At 43.4% G+C, this 21,587-nt stretch overlaps 1 protein-coding gene across 1 annotated transcript; it reads left to right on the top strand.

The window, feature by feature from the left end:
- The first annotated feature begins 19,298 nt into the window (after window positions 1–19,298).
- Window positions 19,299–21,587, top strand: LOC145606898 (putative disease resistance protein RGA1). Its single transcript, XM_081662736.1, has one exon. It carries the CDS (start codon window positions 19,299–19,301, stop codon window positions 21,585–21,587), a length of 2,289 nt encoding a protein of 762 aa, XP_081518862.1.

Genomic DNA, 21,587 nt, shown 5'->3' with positions numbered 1-21,587 from the left:
CCCGACCAAGACCGACCAAGTAACCCCTGCCTGACCAAGTAACCCCAAGTAATCCATCTGACCAAGTAACCCCTGCCTGACCAAGTAACCCCAAGTAACCCATCCGACCAAGTAACCCCTGCCCAACCAAGTAACTCTTGACCAACTTAGTAACCCCTCTAATAACCCCATAACCTCTCTAGTAACCCCTTAAGTAACCCTTCTAGTAACCCCTCTAGTAACCTCACTTAATTAAGTAACCCCCAAATAACCCCTCTAGTAACCCCGTAACCCCTCAAGTAACTCATTTAGTAACCCCTTAAAGTAACCCCCGACCTAGTAACCCTTGATCAGATCTAGTAACCCACACCCAAAATCCACCATAACCACCACCAACACCAATCTTTCTCAACCGCCACCATCAAAGCCTTAAACTCCACCACACCACCACCAACTCTTGTACCCGCTGCCCCACGCCACCAGTACCTATTCCCAGCAACCATTCCACCACCAACTCCCGTACCACCGAAAACCACGCCCAAATCAAACAAATACCAAGCCACCACCAACAACCACGCCCAGATCCAACCAAACCTTACAAAAGTTAGCAAGCCCAAATCCAACCAAACCGAATCCACAACCATTAAAAAAAATTAAATCAAACAAATACCTCAAATTTAATATTGGCTTCGAATTTCACTTCAAATATGGCTAAAAAGGCCAAATTCAACCATAAAAACTCTAGATCTAGAGTTTTCATGGATGAATTTGGCCTTCAAAACCTCTAGCTTGTTTTTCGACGTTCGAGTGCAAGTAGCTCCCTTACCCCTACCACCGTTGCTTCATGTAACTTGTTTGGGTGGGCTAAAAAGAGAAAATGTAAAGAGGAGAGAGAAAGAGGAGAGAGGAGAGATAAAAGAGAGCTCGGGAAAGCTAAGGGATGTGTTTGGGGTGGAAAGATGAAAACAGGAAAGACAAAGAGGAGATAGAGAAGAGAGAGAAAAAGTATTTAAAAAAAAATTAATATTGCGGTTGGCCGTACGGTGCGGCCAGCCGCATATGAAACTTAGTATAGCCCAAAACCCTTAGCCCAAAATACACAAACCATTCACTTTAGTTGCTAGAATCAATCAATCAATACTGTTTAGGGTAAAAATACCCCAAGTACGTGGCCCAATCTCATAGTGACACGTGGCCCAATTAATAGGTGACACGTGGCCCTATGAGAGTGGGACACGTGTCCCCATGAAATGGTGACACTTGTCAGCCACGCAAAGAACCCTAAGTCTACAAATTGGCAAGAGAAAAGGGCTCTGATGACCTCAGGCCCAAATCCTGAGAAAAACCTTGAAAGCCGTAAAACGGCACCCCCCATGACACGTGGCGACCTCTGATTGCGCAGCCAATCACGTCCCACGATTTTAGGGTAATAACCCTAAAGGGGCACATGCTCCCACCCCTATAAATACCCCAATCATTTATGATGGGAGGGGTGGAAAATTGATGTGACATAAATACTAGAGCTCTAAAAACGCTCCAACTTCTCTCTACTTTCTCTCTCTAGCCTTTCCGTTTTCCGATCACTAACTTGATCGTCGGAGGCGAATATTCCGATCACCGGAATATTCGTTATTTTGCAGGTGTCCAAGTCCTTTGTCAACAGAGCGTGACCAGTATCCGAGGGAATCACAAAAAACCCCGAAACATTTGGCGCCGTCTGTGGGGATACTCGTCCGTTATGGCAATAGACGGTCAGACACCTAATCTTGGACCTCGTCCAGGCGAGGACGGATATGTAGAGGACATATGTACTACCATACACTCAAGCAATCCTTTGACTGCCTCATTTGAAGAGGCCGAACAACCTACTCAGCTGCCTTAATGGCCGAGCTGACTAAGCTCCGCAAGGAGTTAGCGGCTGTCCAGCAAAAGGGGGGAGGAAGTACCTCTAAGAAAGCCAACAACAAGACCAATGCAACTGATGCCGGCAATACCCCATTCCGTCGTCCGCACGGAAGGTCTCCCCGAGTCCCACGGACCAATCTCTCCGGCCTATTGGCGAAAACACAGTCGGCTGGGGGGAGGGGCAGACAGCCAAAAAGAGTGGAGGCTGAGCCGTCCCAGCGTTTTAAGGATGCAAGGGATTACATTCGGCACAAGCAAAAGGAGAGGGCCACATACTCTGACACGGCCTCTACCCCAACCATGCCGGATGAGGCCTCCAACCCATCTCTCTCCCAATACACCAACACGGCCGTCTCCAGCCATACTGTTACCCCCCGTCTAATTCAGCCATTGCAATATCAGCCTCCTCAAGTACCCAATGGGTTGGTACAACCAACTCCACAAGTCTTCGGTCAGTATGGGCCGTATGGACACATGCTCGGCCAGGCTCCCTATTTGGCTGGAACGTCCGCTCAGCCTCATCCAATTGATTGGCAGATGCGTTTGTTGAATTTGGGTGATAAGCCGCCTCCGTTTTCGCAGGACATATTAGCGTCCCCTCAACCAGCAAAAGTGAAAAGTGTGCTAGTGGGTGCCTATGATGGTACGGGCAATCCAGAAGAGCATGTTACCTCGTACAGGTATCTGATGTACTTGCAAAGTGTAGATGATGCTACATGGTGTAGATGCTTCCCGGCCACTCTCAAAGGGGTAGCTCAGGACTGGTTTAACAGCCTTCCAGCCGGGTGCATCAATTGCTTTACCACCCTCAGTTTGTTGTTTGTGGGAAATTTCTCATACAACATCCCACCAAGAAAGACAAGTCTCAACTTGGCTACAATTGTCCAAGGAAAGAATGAAGGACTACGCTCGTACGTCCAAAGATTTAACCAAGAAAAAGCCCAAATTCATAATCTTCCGGACGAAATGGCTTACTCAGAATTTCTCCGGGGATTAAGGCATAATGGTTTTAAGTTTGATTTGGTAAGAAAAAAGATTCGGTCATACGCAGGCGTGTTGCGGGAAGCCGAAGCCTATATTGAGGCCGCGGACTTCTGTTCACTCACCAAATCTGAACAGCCGGCCAAGGGGGCTGAGAAGAAGCAACCTTCTCAGCAAGACTCGGCCGGCCGAAAGAGAGAAGGAAACAAAAGAAAAGAAATCTGGGTAGCCGATGACAAGCAACCCAAGTCAAAGAAAAGCAAGACGTACGAACCTCAGTATGAGTTCAACAAGGATGGCTATTCCATTTTGATGGAGATAAAAGACAAGTTTGAGTTTGAGAAGCCTCAGCCTTTGAGAGGCTCGGCCCAGTACAGAAACAAAAACAAGTATTGCCATTACCACAAGGATGTGGGTCATGACACGAACGAGTGTATCAATCTGAAGAGGTTGTTGGATAGGTTGGCCGACAAGGGTCTGCTGAAACCCTATGTGACCAAGTCCAAATTCACCTTCAAACGGACGGACAACACGTCCGAGAAAAAGCAACAAAATGAAAAGAATGACAAGGAAGATGATGGGAATAGCACTGATTCAGGCTTTGTGGCCGTCATATCAGGAGGCTTTGATTCAGGCGGCCCTACCATGAAAGGAATTAAGCAGGACGCTCGAAATTTTTCCAATGTGATGCAAACAGATGTTGTTAAGGCCGAGCCATTTCCTGAAGTAATCATAAGTGGGGCTGACCGAGGAGAGGTCAGAGCTTTACATAATGATCCCATGGTCTTTATAATGAAAATAGCAAATTTGAAGGTGGGCCGCATATTGATTGATACTGGTAGTTCGGCTGATATCATAAGTCTCTCGGCCTTGAGAAATTTAAGTTTCCCAGAAGATGCTCTCCAGGACATAACTCACCCCTTGGTAGGATTTGGGGGGAATATCATTCATCCAGTTGGACGGATAGATCTTCCCGTCCGTTTTGGACAGAAGGGTGAAGGAAGAGACATGGTCGTCCGTTTCCTTGTTGTAAAAGAGTTGACTGGGTACAACGTGATCCTTGGCCGCCCTACTCTCAATGCAGCCAAGGCGGTCATAGTGCCCCATCTGATGCTGCTGAAGTTTGAAAGGTCGGACGGAAAAATTGGAACAATTCAAGGAAGCCAGAAAATGGCCAAGGAATGTAATCAGTTGGCTGTGAAGCCAACGGCACGCGGCCCGAAATTGTCCGAAGTTAAAGAAGAAGGAACCTCACTCCCAGCATACCAGGTCGGCCAGAAGCGTAAGGCGACCAGGGCAGAAGAAGCCTAGCAATTAATGACTGTCGGCCGACCAGAAGAGTTGAGGCCTCAGCCGGCCGGCAGCCACCAAGATATAGTGCTTGACTCCAACTACCCAGAACGGACAGTCAGTGTCGGCACTATAGCCTTGGGATTGCTTGGGGATGAGTTGGTTCAGCTGTTAAGGGATTTCAAGGATGTGTTTGCATTTGAAGTTGGTGAAATGCCAGGAATAAGTCCTGACCTGGCCGTGCACAAGTTGGCCGTGAATCCATTGATGAAGCCTGTCCGTCAGAAAAAGAGAAATCACGGAGAAGAGAGGAATCAGGCGGCCGCAGTAGAAGTGAAAAAACTGCTGGACGCCGGTTTCATTCGGCAATGCTTTTACCCAGATTGGGTGGCCAATGTAGTTCTTGTGAAAAAGCCGAATGGAACATGGAGGATGTGCGTGGATTATACGGACTTGAACAAGGCGTGTCCAAAGGATAGCTTCCCCTTGCCTAAGATTGACCGATTGGTTGACTCTACGGCCGGACACGCCCTTATGAGCTTCATGGACGCATACTCCGGATTCCATCAGATTCCTTTGTGGGAAGAAGATCAAGAGAAAACAGCGTTTGTGACTGAGCAGGGGTTGTATTGCTACAAGGTTATGCCATTCGGCCTCAAGAATGCCCCTGCTACATTTCAGAGGCTTGTAAATACGGTCTTTAGAGATCAGCTCGGCCGGAACATGGAGGCATACATAGATGACATGATTGTCAAGTCAAAGGAGCCGGCCGACCATCTCAAAGATTTACGAGAAACGTTCACCGAACTCAGGCGGCATAAGATGATGCTAAACCCAAAAAAGTGTGTATTTGGTGTTGAGTCCGGCAAGTTTCTCGGATTTTTGATTGACCAACGTGGAATTGAGGCCAACCCTGAAAAAATTCAAGCCGTCCTTGACATGAAGTCTCCAAGAACAATTAAGGAAGTGCAAAGACTGACCGGCTGTTTAGCAGCCCTTGGGAGATTTTTGTCAAGGTCAGGGGATAAGTGCCGTTACTTCTTTCAAACTATCAAGAAGAAGGCTATGTTCGAGTGGACAGAGGAGGCCGAGGAAGCATTCGTACAGCTGAAAAATCACTTGCATACATTGCCTCGCCTCGTCAGTCCACTCAAGAATGAGAAGTTATATATTTATCTTGCCATCTCCGAACACTCTCTAAGTGCCGTCCTCCTTGCTGAAAGGGACGGCCACCAGGCCCCGATATACTTTGTAAGTCATGTGCTCCATAATGCCGAGTTGAAGTATCCCCCGGTAGAGAAATTCGGCCTTGCCTTGTATATGGCGTCTAAAAAGCTGCGGCCCTACTTCTTAGCCCACTCAATTGTGGTCTATACAGACCAACCTTTGAAGAAGCCGTTCTCAACATTAGAGGCAAGCGGCCGTATGCTTAAGTGGGCCCTGGAGCTCAGGGGTTTTGATCTTGTGTTTGAACCCAGAAAGGCAATTAAGGGGCAAGCCTTTGCGGATTTTTTGGCTGAAATGACACGGCCTGATCTTCAGCCGGCCGGGGACCAAGTCTGGAAGGTGTTTGTGGATGGCAGTGCAACAGCGACCGGGTGTGGTGCTGGTATAATATGTGAATCTCCGGAGGGAGATAAGTATGAGTACGCATTGAGATTTCAGTTCCAAGCGTCCAACAACGAAGCTGAGTACGAAGCATTGTTGGCCGGCCTGCGAATGTGTAAAGCGGCCGGGGCAACCAAAATTGAAGTATGCTCGGACTCCCGGCTGATAGTCCACCAAGTCAATGGTGGCTTCGAGGCAAGGGAGCCGGCCATGATGAAGTACATGCAGCTGGTGAAAGAAGAGGCCGAGGGCCTGGAACTTTTTTCTCTCAAGCAAGTTCCCCGCTCTGAAAATCATCAGGCGGACGCCCTTTCCAAATTAGCTTCCTCGGCATCATGCGACACACCAAGATCGGTGTTTTGGGAGGTAAAGGAAAAAAGGAGCATTGATGCTGAGCCTGTTCAGATCATCGACAGAAGCTCAACATGGATGGACGGGATTATCTCCTACTTGAGAGATGGAATACTCCCGGACAATCCAAAGGAAAGTTGGCTATTGAAAAGGAAGGCGGTCTGGTTTGAAATGAAGGATGGGGAGCTATTTAAAAGAGCTTTTGTGAAGCCCTACCTTAAATGTATAACTCCTGAAAGAGGGCATGATGTATTGGATGACCTCCATCAGGGCCATTGTGGTTCACATATTGGAGGACGAGCCTTAGCTGAAAAGGCTACACATTTGGGATATTACTGGCCGAGCCTAAAGTCGGACGCCATGAAAATGGTGAAAAAATGTGACAAGTGCCAGAGGTTTTCAACTCTTATCCATCGTCCAGCAAATAGTCTATCAGCCATCAGCAGTCCGCTCCCCTTTGCCAAGTGGGGCATGGATATCTTAGGGCCGTATACTCCTGCATCCGGCCAGAGACGATATGTACTTGTGGCAGTAGACTACTTCACCAAATGGGTTGAAGCTGAGGCCGTCCGGGGCATCAAATGGACGGATGTGTCAGCCTTCATTTGGAAAAGCATAATCACTAGGTATGGAGTACCTCAGTCAATGGTGTTCGACAATGGACCCCAATTTGAGACGCGTCAACTCAAAGAGTGGTTGGGAGACCAAGGCATTGCTTATTGTTTTGCCTCAGTCGGTCGACCACAAGCCAATGGCCAAGTTGAGGCTTATAACAAGTTAATCTCAAATGGGATTAAACGCAAGCTTGAAAGAGCAGGCGGCCTATGGGCAGATGAGTTGGTTAATGTACTCTGGTCCATACGGACAACAGCAAAGAGTTCTACCGGAGAGACTCCATTCTTTTTGGTCTATGGAGCTGAGGCTGTACTTCCAATTGAAATGTATGAACCCACTTTGCGGGTAATGCTCTATGATGAGGCGGCCAACTGGGAAGCCATGAAGACCGCCCTAGACTTCCTTCCAGAAGCTAGGGGCAATGCGGTGCTTAGACATGAGATTTATCGTTTAAGGATGACAAGGGCATATAACCGCCGAGTCTCTAAGCGTCCGCTCAAGATGGGGGATCTGGTACTGAGAAAAATGGAAGCTGTTGGCCGTGCCAATGAGGACGGCAAGTTGACTCCAAACTGGGAGGGGCCGTACAGAATCAGAGAAGAAGTCCGAGACGGCACATATCGCCTCGAGGCAATAGATGGCCGTCAGATCCCACGGACATGGAACACTGATAACTTGAAGAAGTATTATGTTTGAGTTTCGTTTCTCTAAGTACTTAGCCAAAAAAGCTGTTTATGCAGTTAGGTCTTTTGACCGAGCCTTGTAATTAAAGCCATACGGCCACAACAATGTAATTTTGACAACATTAATGAAAAGTCAGACATTGTTGAATTATTTGTTACTTGCTTTTATTTGCTTGTTTTTATGATTAGTGGCCGAAGCAAAAAGGAGGCAAGATTGCTCCCAATATAGCAATTCGGCCATGTAAAAAAAAAAAAAAAAAAAAAAAAAAAAAAACTGAAACTGATACAATTTCAGAGAATAATGCGTCCGCCCAAATTCTAGGCGGACGATTAAGGCATGGTATTCTAAACTTGTGTAGAAAGCAAGTGTCCTTTACAAATGAGGCAAGGGCATACCAAGGCGTTTGGCCCGGCCGATCAAGGAACTTCTAAGTTGAGATAACACTTAGGTTTTCTAGGGTGCGTCCGAGCGATAGATTCAACGGACCGCTCGTACAAAAAGCCACACGGCCAATTAAATTGATTCGGTGCTTCGCCTAGTCCAAGGGCAATCATTATTATGATTTGATTAACTTATTAGTTGTCATACCCCTTCTAAGGTATAAAAACTATTAAGTTAATCAACTCATTGTGGAAATGGACTAGGCGAACACCGAATAAAGGGGCATACCCCTGGGAGCGTACGAAAAACATAATATTGAGACGTACGAAAAGTTTGTAACAAGTAGAAAATTGCAAAAATTACTAAGTATGAAATAAAAGAACCGCTCAACAGGCGGACGAAATTGATGCATTAATAAGACCGCATAAATGCGGCCGAGTTGTTTACAAAACCGCTCTAAAAGGCGGCCCCAAAATGACAAAAAAAAAAAAAGAAGAAGTACAAAATAAGCTAAGTTAAGCTGCATAGAATGAAAGTTGGGAAGCTGGTTGGACGGCGGTTGGAGGACCTGAGCTCTACTTAGCCGTATCGTCTTTGGCAGGCTCCTCCACTTCCTCGGCCTCCTCCTCCACCTCTTCCTCTTCGTCCCCGTCCTCTCCGGACTCGGGGGAAGTAACTACCAGCTCTGGAGGAGGCATGCCGGCCTTCTTCGCCTCTTCTCGAAGGCAGACGTATTGAAGCCGCTTCTTAAAGCGTTCCTCGTAGTAGGCGGCTTCACCTTCGTCCACCATTAAGTCGAAGGCATCAAAGAAGTATGCCTTAAGCCTGTCTTCCGCATTTTGCTCGATGCGGATAACTTCTTCCACGCTGAGTGGCCGAGGAGTTTTAAGTTGCTCCTCATAGTCCGCAAGGGACTTCTTCAAGGTTTCCACCTCGGCCTTCAGCGCGTCCGCCTCATCTAGCGCAGACTTAAGGTTGGCTTGGGCCAACTGCAGCTCACTCTTCAAGGCTTCGGACGCCTCGAAGCCCAACTTCCATTTTTCCTTCTCCAGGACGGCCTCGTCCCTTTCAACCCTCATGGCCTCCCTGGCCAAGGTCTCCTGTTGGAGTGCCTTGCCCAGTTTGACCAGGTCTTCAGTTTGCCGCGCCGCTTTGTCGGACAGCGCGGTTATCTGGGTCTCAAAGTGCACCCTTTGGACGGCGGCCGTCCCAGTTACAGCATCCTCGGCCTTTCTTATTTCGAGCCAAGCATTCTTCAGCCGTTCGTTTTCCTTGTCCTTCCAATCTAGGAAGGCGTTCAAACGGAGGAAGAGCTGCGGACAGAAGGAGGAAACTTAGTCAAAATATGGAAAAATTGGCTAAGTGTTGAAAAACAAAAAACAAAGAGAAAAGAAGTATACCTCGGCACTGCAGTTTAGCATGGGGCCGAGGAAGCCCTCGTTGATCCCCCGCAGCTTGTCTCGCTGCGCTTGGGGGACCGCGCGAACCATAGCCTCGCGCATGGCTTTCCTGTCCGCACCAGTCAGAGACTGGCCGGGCACCTTCAGCTGCATCTCCTCTGATATATCTGCGGACGACCGTGTAAGAAAAGTTAGCCAAAAATCACAAGTAAATGAGAATTTATGAAAAGGAAGAAGAAAGAAGGTTTACCAGTGGAGAAAGCTGGAGGAGAAAGGTTGGTGGGGGGAGGCGGCAGAGGAGTTTCCTCCTCTGGACGACTCCCTTCAGCGCCGCTGAACGGTGGGTTGACAAGCACCGTCCCGATGTAGCGGCCGGTCATTTGTTCTGGGGTGAACCTTTCCCCACCGTCCGATTGGACGGACTCCTCGTGGACCTGATCAGCAACAGGTTCCACGGGCTTGGAGGCCCCGCTTTGTGTCAGCCGGGGTTGTTCTCCTTTAGACTGCGTAGATGCAGTCTGCGGCTTTGCCGTGGCCGCGGCCTTTGAAGACGGCTTGGTAGCAACCGTCTTTCTCCGTTTTGGAGCGGACGTGTCCGGAGTAGACGTGGCCGGTTGCTTCCGCCTTGCCTTCGGCGAGGAAGACTTGGTCTGCAAAAACACAAAGTTAGAAAAATTTTGAAGTTCATAAAGAGTGGTGTCCGTGCAATTTGGGAAAGAAGCTCCTTCCCAGCATGCATGAACGGACATAAAGCGTCCGTGCAAACTCAGGAAGAGAGCCCCTCCCAATATATCAGAACGGCCACATCAAGGGGAGAAAAACCCGAAAAATAATCTAAGTGTTTACCTCCTTGATTTGCTCGTACATCTTGAAACGAGCCTTGTACCGAGCCAAGTCCACCTCGGACATCTCAACCTGAGCCTTTTGGGCCGAGTCAAGCATTGCGTACGCCTCCGCTGCAAAAACTTAAAGCAAAAGTGTTAGAATATTTTTCTAAAAAATTCTACGTACGTACAAGAAGTTTTATATTTCTAAGTGTCCACCTTGGGGCATGTTCTGGTACAGGCCGTACGCAGACATGAAGACAGGGTCCCTAAGCCAACTGGCAAGAGGAACCCAGTGGCTGGGGACCCGTTCGGTTTTGTTTCCCCGCTTGACTCGCTTGACTTTGAAGTACTCAAGCTGGTGCTCTTGCTTAGGATGGATGGGCGGCTTGTCAGGTTTGTGGTCGCCGCGTCCGAGTTGAATAGGTTCTGGACGGCACCTGTTCATACGAAGATTGAACTCCTCGTCTTTAGTTTTGATGCGGTAAAAACGGTGCTTCCAGTCCCTCCATTTGCTGACGCGGTCAACCACGACCATATAGTCCCTGTTTGAACTCAAGATGAGCCAACCGTCCACCTCCTTTTCCAGCCGAGTAAGTGAGTGCATCTCACAGAAGACCGCAAAGTCCGGCTCAAAATTTTTGGCGATGCACGTCACCAAGTACCCAAAAACGTTCAACCAACTGTTTGGCGTCAGTTGGAAGAGGCCGATGTCGTATTCGTCCAGGAGAGTCCGGACGAACGGGTGAAGAGGGAAGCGGAGCCCCACGTCCAAGGCGGCTCTATACACACAGAACGCGCGTTTGCGCGGCTTCTCCTCATCCCAGGTAGCCACGGCCAAGGGCTTCCTGGGGACCATGATCTCGAATCCCTCCCCCAAATGGAGGGACTCCTTGTACTTCTCAAAATCTTTTCTTAAAAACTTCAGGGCCGTCTCCCCAACTGAACAGGCGTAGGGGTCCTTGAAGTTGTCTACATTGGCGACCTCTGCCTCGGCCGCCACCTCACCTTCGGCCACCGCACCTTCGGCCGCCTCATCCTCAGCCACCTTCTCAACTTCTTCTTCTTCCATTGGGTGAGAAGGGGCATTCCCAAATTCTGAAGACAGCACCCTATCCAGGTCTGCTGCCTCGGCCGAGCTTCGGCCCCTTGAACTAGGAACGCCCATGGGAGAAGGGGCGTTCTCTTCAAATATTGGACCCTTGCCTTTGTTTTTGGCAGCGTCCGCCTCATTCCCCGAAGGAGGGGCGTTGCGAATAGGCAGGACGGACGGCTCTCGAATGGAGATCCCGGTTAAGGGCCTGTCCGCCCCACTCAAAGGAGGCCGAGGTCGAGAAGAAGAAGAAGTGGGAACGGACGGACCAGCTGCGTCCGACCCAGGATTGGAAGGGTTCTCTCTACGAGCTACCAGCTCGGCCCCGTCCATGACCGAGTTGGCAAATTGGGGGAACCTGAGTTCCGGGGCAGGAGCGGACGAGGTGCCTTCCGCTTGAAGGCGTCCCTCAAAAGAAGAAGTGACCTCCACGGCCAGGTGTTGAGAGCCAGTGGAGGCGGTCGCAGTTTGGGTAGTGAGTTAGTCTCCACCATAGTACTGGGGTTACTAGGGTCATAGGGGACCCTTGGATGAACCAGACTGCCGTCTGGGTTCCTGGCCGCATGACGCTCTCGCGTACGCATGGTTCTTGCCATTGCCTGTTGGGACATAGAAAAATAAGTGGGGGTGAGTATGTGCTTATTAGACATAGACTCACTCCAAGGAGGAGACATCCCTTCTCCGTCCACTCTAGATTCCTCAGTCCCAGGCGAACGGCCGGCCTCATGAGAAGAGTCGGACGAAGCCGAGTATGGATCTAGAATTGAAGTAAAAGAAAGAAAAAACAAAGAAAAATAAAAATAGGAGATGTAGGCGGCCTACCTCTGTACGTTCTGAAAACTTTGAAGGTGGTGGTGAAGCCCTTGAAGATTGATCGGAAAACTCAAATATGCCCGGAAAATTCAACGGAAAACTCAAACTCACGGCGGCGCTCTTGAAGATTAGGGAAAAAAACACTTTCTCTCACTAGAAATGCTCTGCCTTCTCTCTAGAATTCACAATTGGGTAAAGTGTGAAAATGAGAATTTACCTCCCATATTTATAGAAAGAATTTATGGGGGTAAAATGGTAAAATCATCTTTCCCGCCTAAACATTCAAACAGTAATTCCTTGAGAAATTACTAGAAAGAAGTAGGTGGACGACGTTAGGATTCTGTTAACTGGTGAAAAACATCAGACGGACTATAACGGCACGTTAAAGTGAATGAAATGAGTTAAGTGGAAGATTCGAGAATTTTACACCTTCAGCACTTAGTCTCCACAACAAGAAAATCTAAGTTGAAAAGCGTACGCCTGAAATCAGGAAAACCCAAGTCACTCCAAAGGAAAAAATATGGCCGTTCTGGGTAGTTAGGAGATAAGATCCTCCCAGAGAACCAGAACGTCCAAGATCATTTTTATGGCCGTTCTGGGTTGATAGGAGATAAGCTCCTCCCAGAGTACCAGAACGTCCAAGTTCATTTTTATGGCCGTTCTGGGTTGATAGGAGATAAGCTCCTCCCAGAGTACCAGAACGTCCAAGTTCATTTTTATGGCCGTTCTGGGTTGATAGGAGATAAGCTCCTCCCAGAGTACCAGAACGTCCAGTTCCTTCTGTGTGGCGGCTTTGGGTAGATAGAAGATTAACCTCTCCCAGAGTATCAGGACGTCCGTAATGCAATATCAGAGGAGGCGGCCAGTAAGTGTACGAGCCACCCCCTCTGAGGGGCAAATGTTTAGGGTAAAAATACCCCAAGTACGTGGCCCAATCTCATAGTGACACGTGGCCCAATTAATAGGTGACACGTGGCCCTATGAGAGTGGGACACGTGTCCCCATGAAATGGTGACACTTGTCAGCCACGCAAAGAACCCTAAGTCTACAAATTGGCAAGAGAAAAGGGCTCTGATGACCTCAGGCCCAAATCCCGAGAAAAACCTTGAAAGCCGTAAAACGGCACCCCCCATGACACGTGGCGACCTCTGATTGCGCAGCCAATCACGTCCCACGATTTTAGGGTAATAACCCTAAAGGGGCACATGCTCCCACCCCTATAAATACCCCAATCATTTATGATGGGAGGGGTGGAAAATTGATGTGACATAAATACTAGAGCTCTAAAAACGCTCCAACTTCTCTCTACTTTCTCTCTCTAGCCTTTCCGTTTTCCGATCACTAACTTGATCGTCGGAGGCGAATATTCCGATCACCGGAATATTCGTTATTTTGCAGGTGTCCAAGTCCTTTGTCAACAGAGCGTGACCAGTATCCGAGGGAATCACAAAAAACCCCGAAACAAATACTATATACTAAAAGACACACCAGCAATGACACGTGTCATTTCCTGGTGTGTCCTTAGTTTTTTTTTCTTTATACTAAAAAAAAAAAATATTTCAATTAAGGAAACAAATCATTTACATTATTATTATTTTTTACATATTCCATATTAACATGTAGTAATTATTATATTTAAAATAAAAGATTTATTCACAAATCTTTCTAAAAAAAATAATCAATTATATACCAAAAATCAAAATTTTAAAATAATCTTACAATAAGAAAAAATATTGCTCAGTATCTCCTATATCTAATTGCTGTAAGTAGTTGCTTTTAGCTGTATGTAAGTCTTCATTATTTCTAGTTATTTTTAATTAGAGTGGGCATTAAGAGTGGCAACATGGACTAAATCACGTACCTAGTAAGCACTACTTCACTTTAGCTGGCCGCTTTTGGGTAGCTTATTTACAGGCACTTTCGATTAGTTCATTTTGAGGAGAAGCATTTCCCACTTCAAATTTGAGTTGGTCTACAATACTGGCCCAGTTCACAACTTAACTCAATCCGGACTTTAAATTTTTGATACAATGTTAAATGGATTTGGACCGCATTCATCACAAATATCTACTTTCATTTATAAGTCTATGAGATTTCATTACAAAATTATATGACAAGAAAGTACCCCCTTAACCTTATAAAGTGGACATAATATTAACTTTTTCTTCGTGTGGTATACGTATCCCGTTCTGACCATTGTCTCAATACTCTTTCAATGTGGACAATACTTCCACTACATGTGGATTTGTTTATGGGATAACACTTCCATACACTCACGTATTATCATGTTAGTTTGTTGGGCCCATATTTTGCTTGCCCATTTCTGAAACGACAACCAAGAACGAACTTAGCTGCAATCTACAAGAATAAAGTATGGCAAGAGAATATTTAACCAAGGCAACTTAAGGAAAACCAAACAAAATAAAGGAAATACACAATCAATCAAGATCAATTTGAATTATGTGATCGTCATTATTTTGAACAATGTACGAAGTCCCTAAAATCTCATATGTATAAATAGGCTAAAACATGTTACATGTAATAGCTTAGCTTCATTCATTCACGCATACAATCACTTATATTCTACTGTATTTTCAAAAGAGATCGGTCATTTCTCAGTTCTGTCATTTATAATCAGTTTTGTTCCCTTAATTTCTTTGATTTTATTGATTTAATTACTCGTTTATTATTGATCTTAGCTTATTATATCGCGTTAATTGGTTTGTTGTTGAAGCTGCATTTTAATTGTTTTTGGAGATTTGATTATTATGTTGGAATTTCTTGATGAAAACAAAGAAAAAGAGTGGTATAAGAGTGAGGTAAATGTCCCACATTTAGCACTGTCAAAACGGTTTGACAGTTCGGTTTCGGTTCGATTTGAAATCGGTTCGCTAGTTAATCGGGTCGGTTTGGAATCGGTTTAATTGTCTCGCGGGTCGGTTTTGGTTCGGTTTAAATAGTTATCGGTTCGATTCGGTTTCGGTTTATTCTTAAGCGGTTTTAATTCGGTTCGGGTTGTAAACAGTCCGGGTAGTAAACGGTTCGGTGCAGGCGGGTTGCGGTTTGTTAACGGTGCGGTGTAAACGGTTTTTATCCCGGTTCAAACAGTTTCGGGTTGGAAACGGTTTCGGGTTAGAAACAGTTCGGTTCTTTTTGGGTTCAGTTTATAACTGGTTCGGATCTTTTTTTGTTCAGTTTTTAACTGGTTCGGTTCTTTTTCGGTTCAATTTATAACTGGTTCGGTTCTTCGATGGTTTAACCACTTTAACTTATTCATATCGGTTCCATTTTAAGTTTACTAAATTACGGTTCGGGTCGGTTTTCGGTTTCAAAAAATAAATTGTTTATCGAGTTGTTTGGATTCGGGCAGTTAAATGACTTTGGTTTGAAATTTGAAAGTACTTGCTAACCTTTTGCGTTCACAAGTTTTATATAAAGTCGGCAAGTCGCGAATCATTTCATATTTAGGCAACATATTATAAATAAATTCTCATTGATTTTATAAATACATATTATGTCCTGTTTCAAGTTTAGTCATACTGATTTTACTAGTTTATTACGAAGTAGATTATAAGAGTTAGTGTATTAATGTATAATTGTTATACAATTAGGTTATTATATGCTTCTTATTTAATCATTTATATACTACGCATACAATCATAATCATGATTTGATGAGTTCTTGACTTCTTGTGAAATAGAAATTTGCAGTTTGGTTCATAAACGGTTCGGTTTATAACCAGTTCGTTTTACAATCAGTTCGGTTTTTAAATGGTTCGGTGCAAACGGGTAGCAGTTTGCTAACGGTTCGGTGTAAGCGGTTTTTTTTGCCAGTTCAAACGGTTTCGGGTTGGAATCGGTTTCGGTTTAGATACGGTTCGGTTCTTTTTCAGTTCGGTTTTCATTCAGTTCGGTTTATATTCGGTTCAGTTTGTTAACGAGTTCGGTTCATAAACGGTTTACCATTACTCGGGTCGATTCGGTTTCGGGTTTACTAAAATACGGTTCGGGTCGATTTTCGGTTTCAAAAAATTCGGTTTTTAATCGGTTCGGTTCTCATTTGGGTCGGTCGGTTTCGGGCAGTTAAACGGTTTCGGTTTGAAATTTGACAGCACTACCCACATTAAAGAAAGTGAGTGATCTCCCTTGTTTAAATAATAAATATTGTAGTGCCTTTCCCTCAAAAAAAGATTTTAAAAAAAGAAAAAAAATAATAATGTGTAGTGGCTTAAACCTACTTGGGGCCTGTTCACATTTACAGAACAGAGCTGAACTGATTGAAGCTAAACTGAACCGAACTAAACTGATTGGAGCTGAACAAAACTGAATTGAATATTTTATGAGAGAAGGAAATAAATTAAGAGTTGAGTTAAACTGATTGGAACTGAACTGAACTAAATTCAAATTAAGTAAATAAGAACAAGCCCTTAGTGTATAATTTTATGGTGCAATATATATGTATATGTATGTATATATATATATATATATATATATATATATATATATATATATATATATATATATATATATATATATATATATATATATATATATATATATTTATATATGTTATAATTTTACTTCCTACATTTTTTAATAGTTGCAACTAGAGGTGTCAATTCGGGTAAACAGTTCGGGTTTGAGTTGGATTTATCAGTTTCGGGTTATAACGGGTTGAAATGATTAGCTGGCCGGTTTGGGTCGGTTTTAATAATTACCGGTTCAGTTCGGTTTGGTTTATTTTTATTGGGGTTTCCATTCGGGTCGGGCCCTAATTAAGTCGGGTTGTAGTCAGTTCGGGTTAAACCGAGTCGGTTTGAAAACGGGTTTAGCCCATTTAAAGTGGGTTTCGGTTCAAAACAGTTCTGGTCCTAAACGGTTGGGTGGTAATTGGCTCGGGTCATAATTAGTTTGGGTTAAATTGGGTCGGTTTGAAAATGGGTTTCGGTTCAAAACAGATCGGTTGGAATCGGGTCCGGTCATTATCGATTCAGGTCGTAATCAGTTTAGATTGAACTTGGTCGATTTGAAAACGGGTTTATCCAATATGAAGCTGGTTTCAGTTCAAATCATATCGAATTAATGCTATTCGGATCATTATCGAGTCAAGTTAATAAGATAATGGGTAGGAACGGGTCATGTTATAATCAAGTAAAGTCATAAATAAGTTGGTTTTATCGAGTAGTGGGTTGAATTGGTTTAGATAATAAACATATTGGGTTACAAGTTGTAAACGACTTAGTCATTGTGGGTTACAGATCGTAAATGGTTCGGTCTCAACGTGTTACAGGTCGAAACAGTTCAGTGACTTCGGTCTCAACGGGTTACGGGTTGAAAACAGTTCGGTTACAACGGGTCATAGGTTATAAATGGTTCAGTCACAACGGTTTACGGGTTAGAACAATTCAGGTTTATCAGATTTTTGCTGGGTATAAACGGTTTTCGGTTTAAAATGGGTCGGGTTACTATTGGTTTCAGACGTGATCGGTTCGGGTTGTTTTCAATTTCTGGTTGTAAAGATTTGGCTTGATAACGGGTCGGGGTAGTATCGGTTCACACAAATTCGGTTCGATTCAGTTTAGTTTTGGGTTGGAAAAAATTGGAACGAGTCGGTTTTTGGTTCCAAAAAAACGGGCTTTTAACGGTTCAATTTCTTTTCAGATCGGTTCGAAACAGTCGGGTTTAACGGTTCGGGTCAGAAACTGACAACTCTAGCTAGTTGCAACACACACTTTTTCACGATATTTAAGAAACGTAGGGTTCACATGATAAAATACACTTTAAAATGAACTAAAGTATTAAAAATTAATTTGGGATTTTTTTCTCTCTCTAGTTTTTAGAGAGAGATTGATCCCTCTAGGGTTTTCCCTTGGGAGGGTTTTTCCTAGCCTCTTTTGCTAGGGTTTTTCCTTTGTTTTTTCTTCAATCCTTCCCTACTTCTCTTCATCTCCTTCATTCTTGATTTTTTTTGTGAATTTTGTAGGGGCTTCCACTTGTTTTTACCGGTGGAAAGCCCCAAATTCTCTTTAATTGCTTACAATAAAAAGATACCATCTTTAAGATGGTGTTCATGGTAGGGATTTTAATTACTTGTTTAGTGAAGAATGAAGATCGAAGGTTTCGCAATTTCTACCGGAGTTTAGAAGACCACGGAAGTATGTTCATCAAAAAAATTATGCATCTGCAGATCTTATGCCAAATTAGAGCGAACTCACAGGTTGTATTGCTTCGGATGAAATTTTTTGTTAAGGCTATTATCAATCGATTCTGCGATGTTATTTTTTTGTTGGAATTTAAAATTTCTCAAAAATTGATTGTAAGTGCCGTTTGGCTATTTTATAAATGAAATCTTTAGTCTTCCCGTCAAAAAAATAAAATAAAATGAGTTGAGTAGTTAATAAGAGTGTAATTTAATGGGCCATGTGCTTTAAATTAGGGAAACAATACAACTTTTTCCCAAAATAACTTTTCAATTATAGTGTGTTGCAAGTATTGTGACATTTTTATTTTAGAGAAGTGTTGCAAATATTAAAAAACGGAGGAAGTACATATGGAATTGGATATTTTGCGAGCATTATTTATGAAAAAAGGTAAGGTTTTTTATAATTAAAAATTGTAGTACTATGAAACTTTATATTGATACCAATCAAACAACATTTTTTTGATGATAAAATATGTTTTTTTATTATGTTAGTAAAATATTATAGTCAAAGTTAAACTACGTATATGAGTAGTGAAAAAAGTCTAACATATGAACATATCAGTTATTATGGGACGTAGGGAGTGTGAATTAAGATTTGAACCTAAATTTGCAAGTTGATAGACGGTGTATCATGTATGACTAGTGGGTGGCATAAATAGCGTTGCTTTACTTTTCTAGTTTTCATCCCATAGTTAATTAGAGTAGAGAAATAAGAAAATACAAGCAAATCAATGTTTGACTTATCAACGGCTGACTTATGCAATTACAAAAAAACCCATTTTCAATACTTCAACGGAAAAACAAGTCAGAGGGCATTTGTGTCAATATAACGATGACAACATGTAGTACCTTGTACGGATATTTTTTATCTTTGGACATGATATTTAAGAAATTGTCAGTAAATTATTGTCCTTGAGTTGCCACAACCACTGCTTTTTACGAGCACAGCTAATAAGGGCCCCACTACAATAACTTAGTTCAATCTCACTTCACTAGTTCATTGTTAGTTTCACTCGTTTTTCTTACTTCACTACTCTGTTGTTTTCCGTTACAATAATTTAGTTCAATTTCTCTTCACTACTTCATTGTTTGCTTCACTCGTTTTCTTCTCAAAACTTCACTCTTGTTTTCTACCCATTTCTCTTTCTTTCTTCGTCACAAATTAATGTGTAAATGGCGGAGGCAATCATATTGCCGATTGCTAAATCCATACTTGGTAAGATCGCTTCCTTTACCGGTGATCTTGCTATTTCCTCTGTTTCAGAAGAATTAAAAGCGGCTTCCTTTGCCGATAAGCTCACTGCTATTTGTGCTGTTCTCCATGATGCTGAAAACAAGCAATACTCGAACGAAGCCATGAAAGTTTGGCTAAGAGATCTCAAGCGTGTTGTTTATGATATTGATGATCTCTTGGATGAAGTCGCCTTTGACGCTTTACAACGCCGTGTCAATGAAGGTCGTTTTTGCCGCAAGCTTAGGTACTATCTTTCCTCATCAAACCCCATCATTTTTTCTTTTCATGTGAGTCACAAAATACGAGACCTCCGTGAACAACTAGAACACATTGTGGCTAAGAAAAATGATTTTGGTTTGACTGAGAATCCGGTTGAGTACTCAACTGCTGACCTCAGGGATCCTTTTGATAGAAGCTCATATGTCCATTTACCTGATGTTGTTGGAAGAGATGAGGCTAAGCAAGATGTTATAAGAATATTGGGTAATGTAAGTGATGTTAGTGAGCTCTCAGTGCTTCCTATTGTTGGGATGGGTGGGATCGGAAAAACTACGTTAGCTAAGTTGGTGTATCATGATGCTAAACACTTTGATCTTAAGCTGTGGGTATGTGTTTCGGACACGTTTCACATACCCAAGATCATTGAAGACATTTTGAAAGATGGTACCGGTGACAGTACTCCTAACCAAGATATGAGTATATTGGTGAAAAAACTCCATAGTTTGTTGAGTGGGAAAAAGTACTTGCTAGTGTTGGATGATGTCTGGGTCGAGGATTTTGCAAAGTGGAAAGAGCTTAAGGATGTGGTAGCTGTTGGTAATTCGGGGAGTGTAATTTTGATCACTACAAGAAACTCCAAGGTTGCTTCTATCACTCGAACATTTGAATCGTCTTATGATTTGAACAGTCTTCCAACGGAAGTTTGCTGGTCAATGTTCAAGCACCTGGCATTCAAGGATGGCGAGGAAGGCAAATATCCGAGTCTTTGTGAAATTGGCAAGTCTATTGTTAAAAAATGCCATGGCATCCCACTTGTTGTGAAGACTTTGGGGAGTGTATTAAGAAGTGTGAGGGAAGAACGAGAATGGCAACAAATTAATGATATGAAAAGTTTTACTGAATTGAAGCAACATTATGGTAATGTTTTACCACTATTAAAATTAAGCTACAATAAATTACCATCTCACTTAAAATCATGTTTTGCTCACTTGTCCTTGTACGTGAAAGATACTAAATTATATTCAACTTATGTACCATATATGTGGAGTGCACTTGGATTGTTGCCACTGGATAAGAGAAATAAGGACATTGGTGGCTTGGGATATTCTTACTTGAGGGAATTGACATCAAAGTTCTTGGTTGAAGAATCAAATGATTATCATATTGTGGGTGTAATTTGCATTAGTAAAATGCACGATCTTTTGCATGATCTAGCAGTGAACATTATGGCAGAAGAGTTAGTTGTTGTAACTTTGGATAAGATGACAGATTTAGACCATGCTAGGCATATTGTTTGGGGATATGAGGAAGATGATAGGTTAAAAGAAGAACAATTTCCAACAGAACTTCTCAAAGCTAAGAAATCCCGGACGTATCGTTTTGGCAATAGAATGAAACATGTAAGCATGTCCTTTCTAGAGGGTATTATATCCAATCTCAGCTGCTTACGCATCTTGGATCTTCATAGTCTTTGGTTTGAAGAGCTGCCAAAGTCGATCGGGAACTTGAAGCATTTGAGATATCTTGACTTGTCATTAAATCCCATCATGAAATCACTTCCAAATACAATATGTAATCTATTGAATTTGGAAACTTTTTGGATCGTTGGATGTAAGCAATTAAAAGAGCTACCAAGGGATATACATCAATTGCAAAGCTTAAACAATATCAGGGTGACAACATGTCAAGAGAGCTTAGTTGACACCAAACTCAATGAATTAAATTCTCTACAATCCTTACATTTTGATTTATGTGAGAGTCTGATCTCGTTGTGGGACAGTGATAATATTGGGCACCTCAATTCCCTCAAATACTTGTACATTAGAGATTGTCCAAAATTGACAAGTCTTCCAAAAAGTATGAAGTACCTTGTTGACCTTCAGACATTAATCATAAGAAATTGTGAAGAGTTAGATATGAACAAGGGAGATGCCCTTCAAGGCCTTCAAAGCCTCCGGGTATTGATCATCGAAAATGTGAAAATGGCAAGTCTTCCTGTTTCTGTCTGA

This window comes from Chenopodium album, chromosome 23 (assembly GCF_948465745.1).
Source record: "Chenopodium album chromosome 23, dcCheAlbu1.1, whole genome shotgun sequence".
NCBI lineage: Eukaryota > Viridiplantae > Streptophyta > Magnoliopsida > Caryophyllales > Amaranthaceae > Chenopodium > Chenopodium album.
This window is presented reverse-complemented; position numbering and strand designations above follow the sequence as displayed.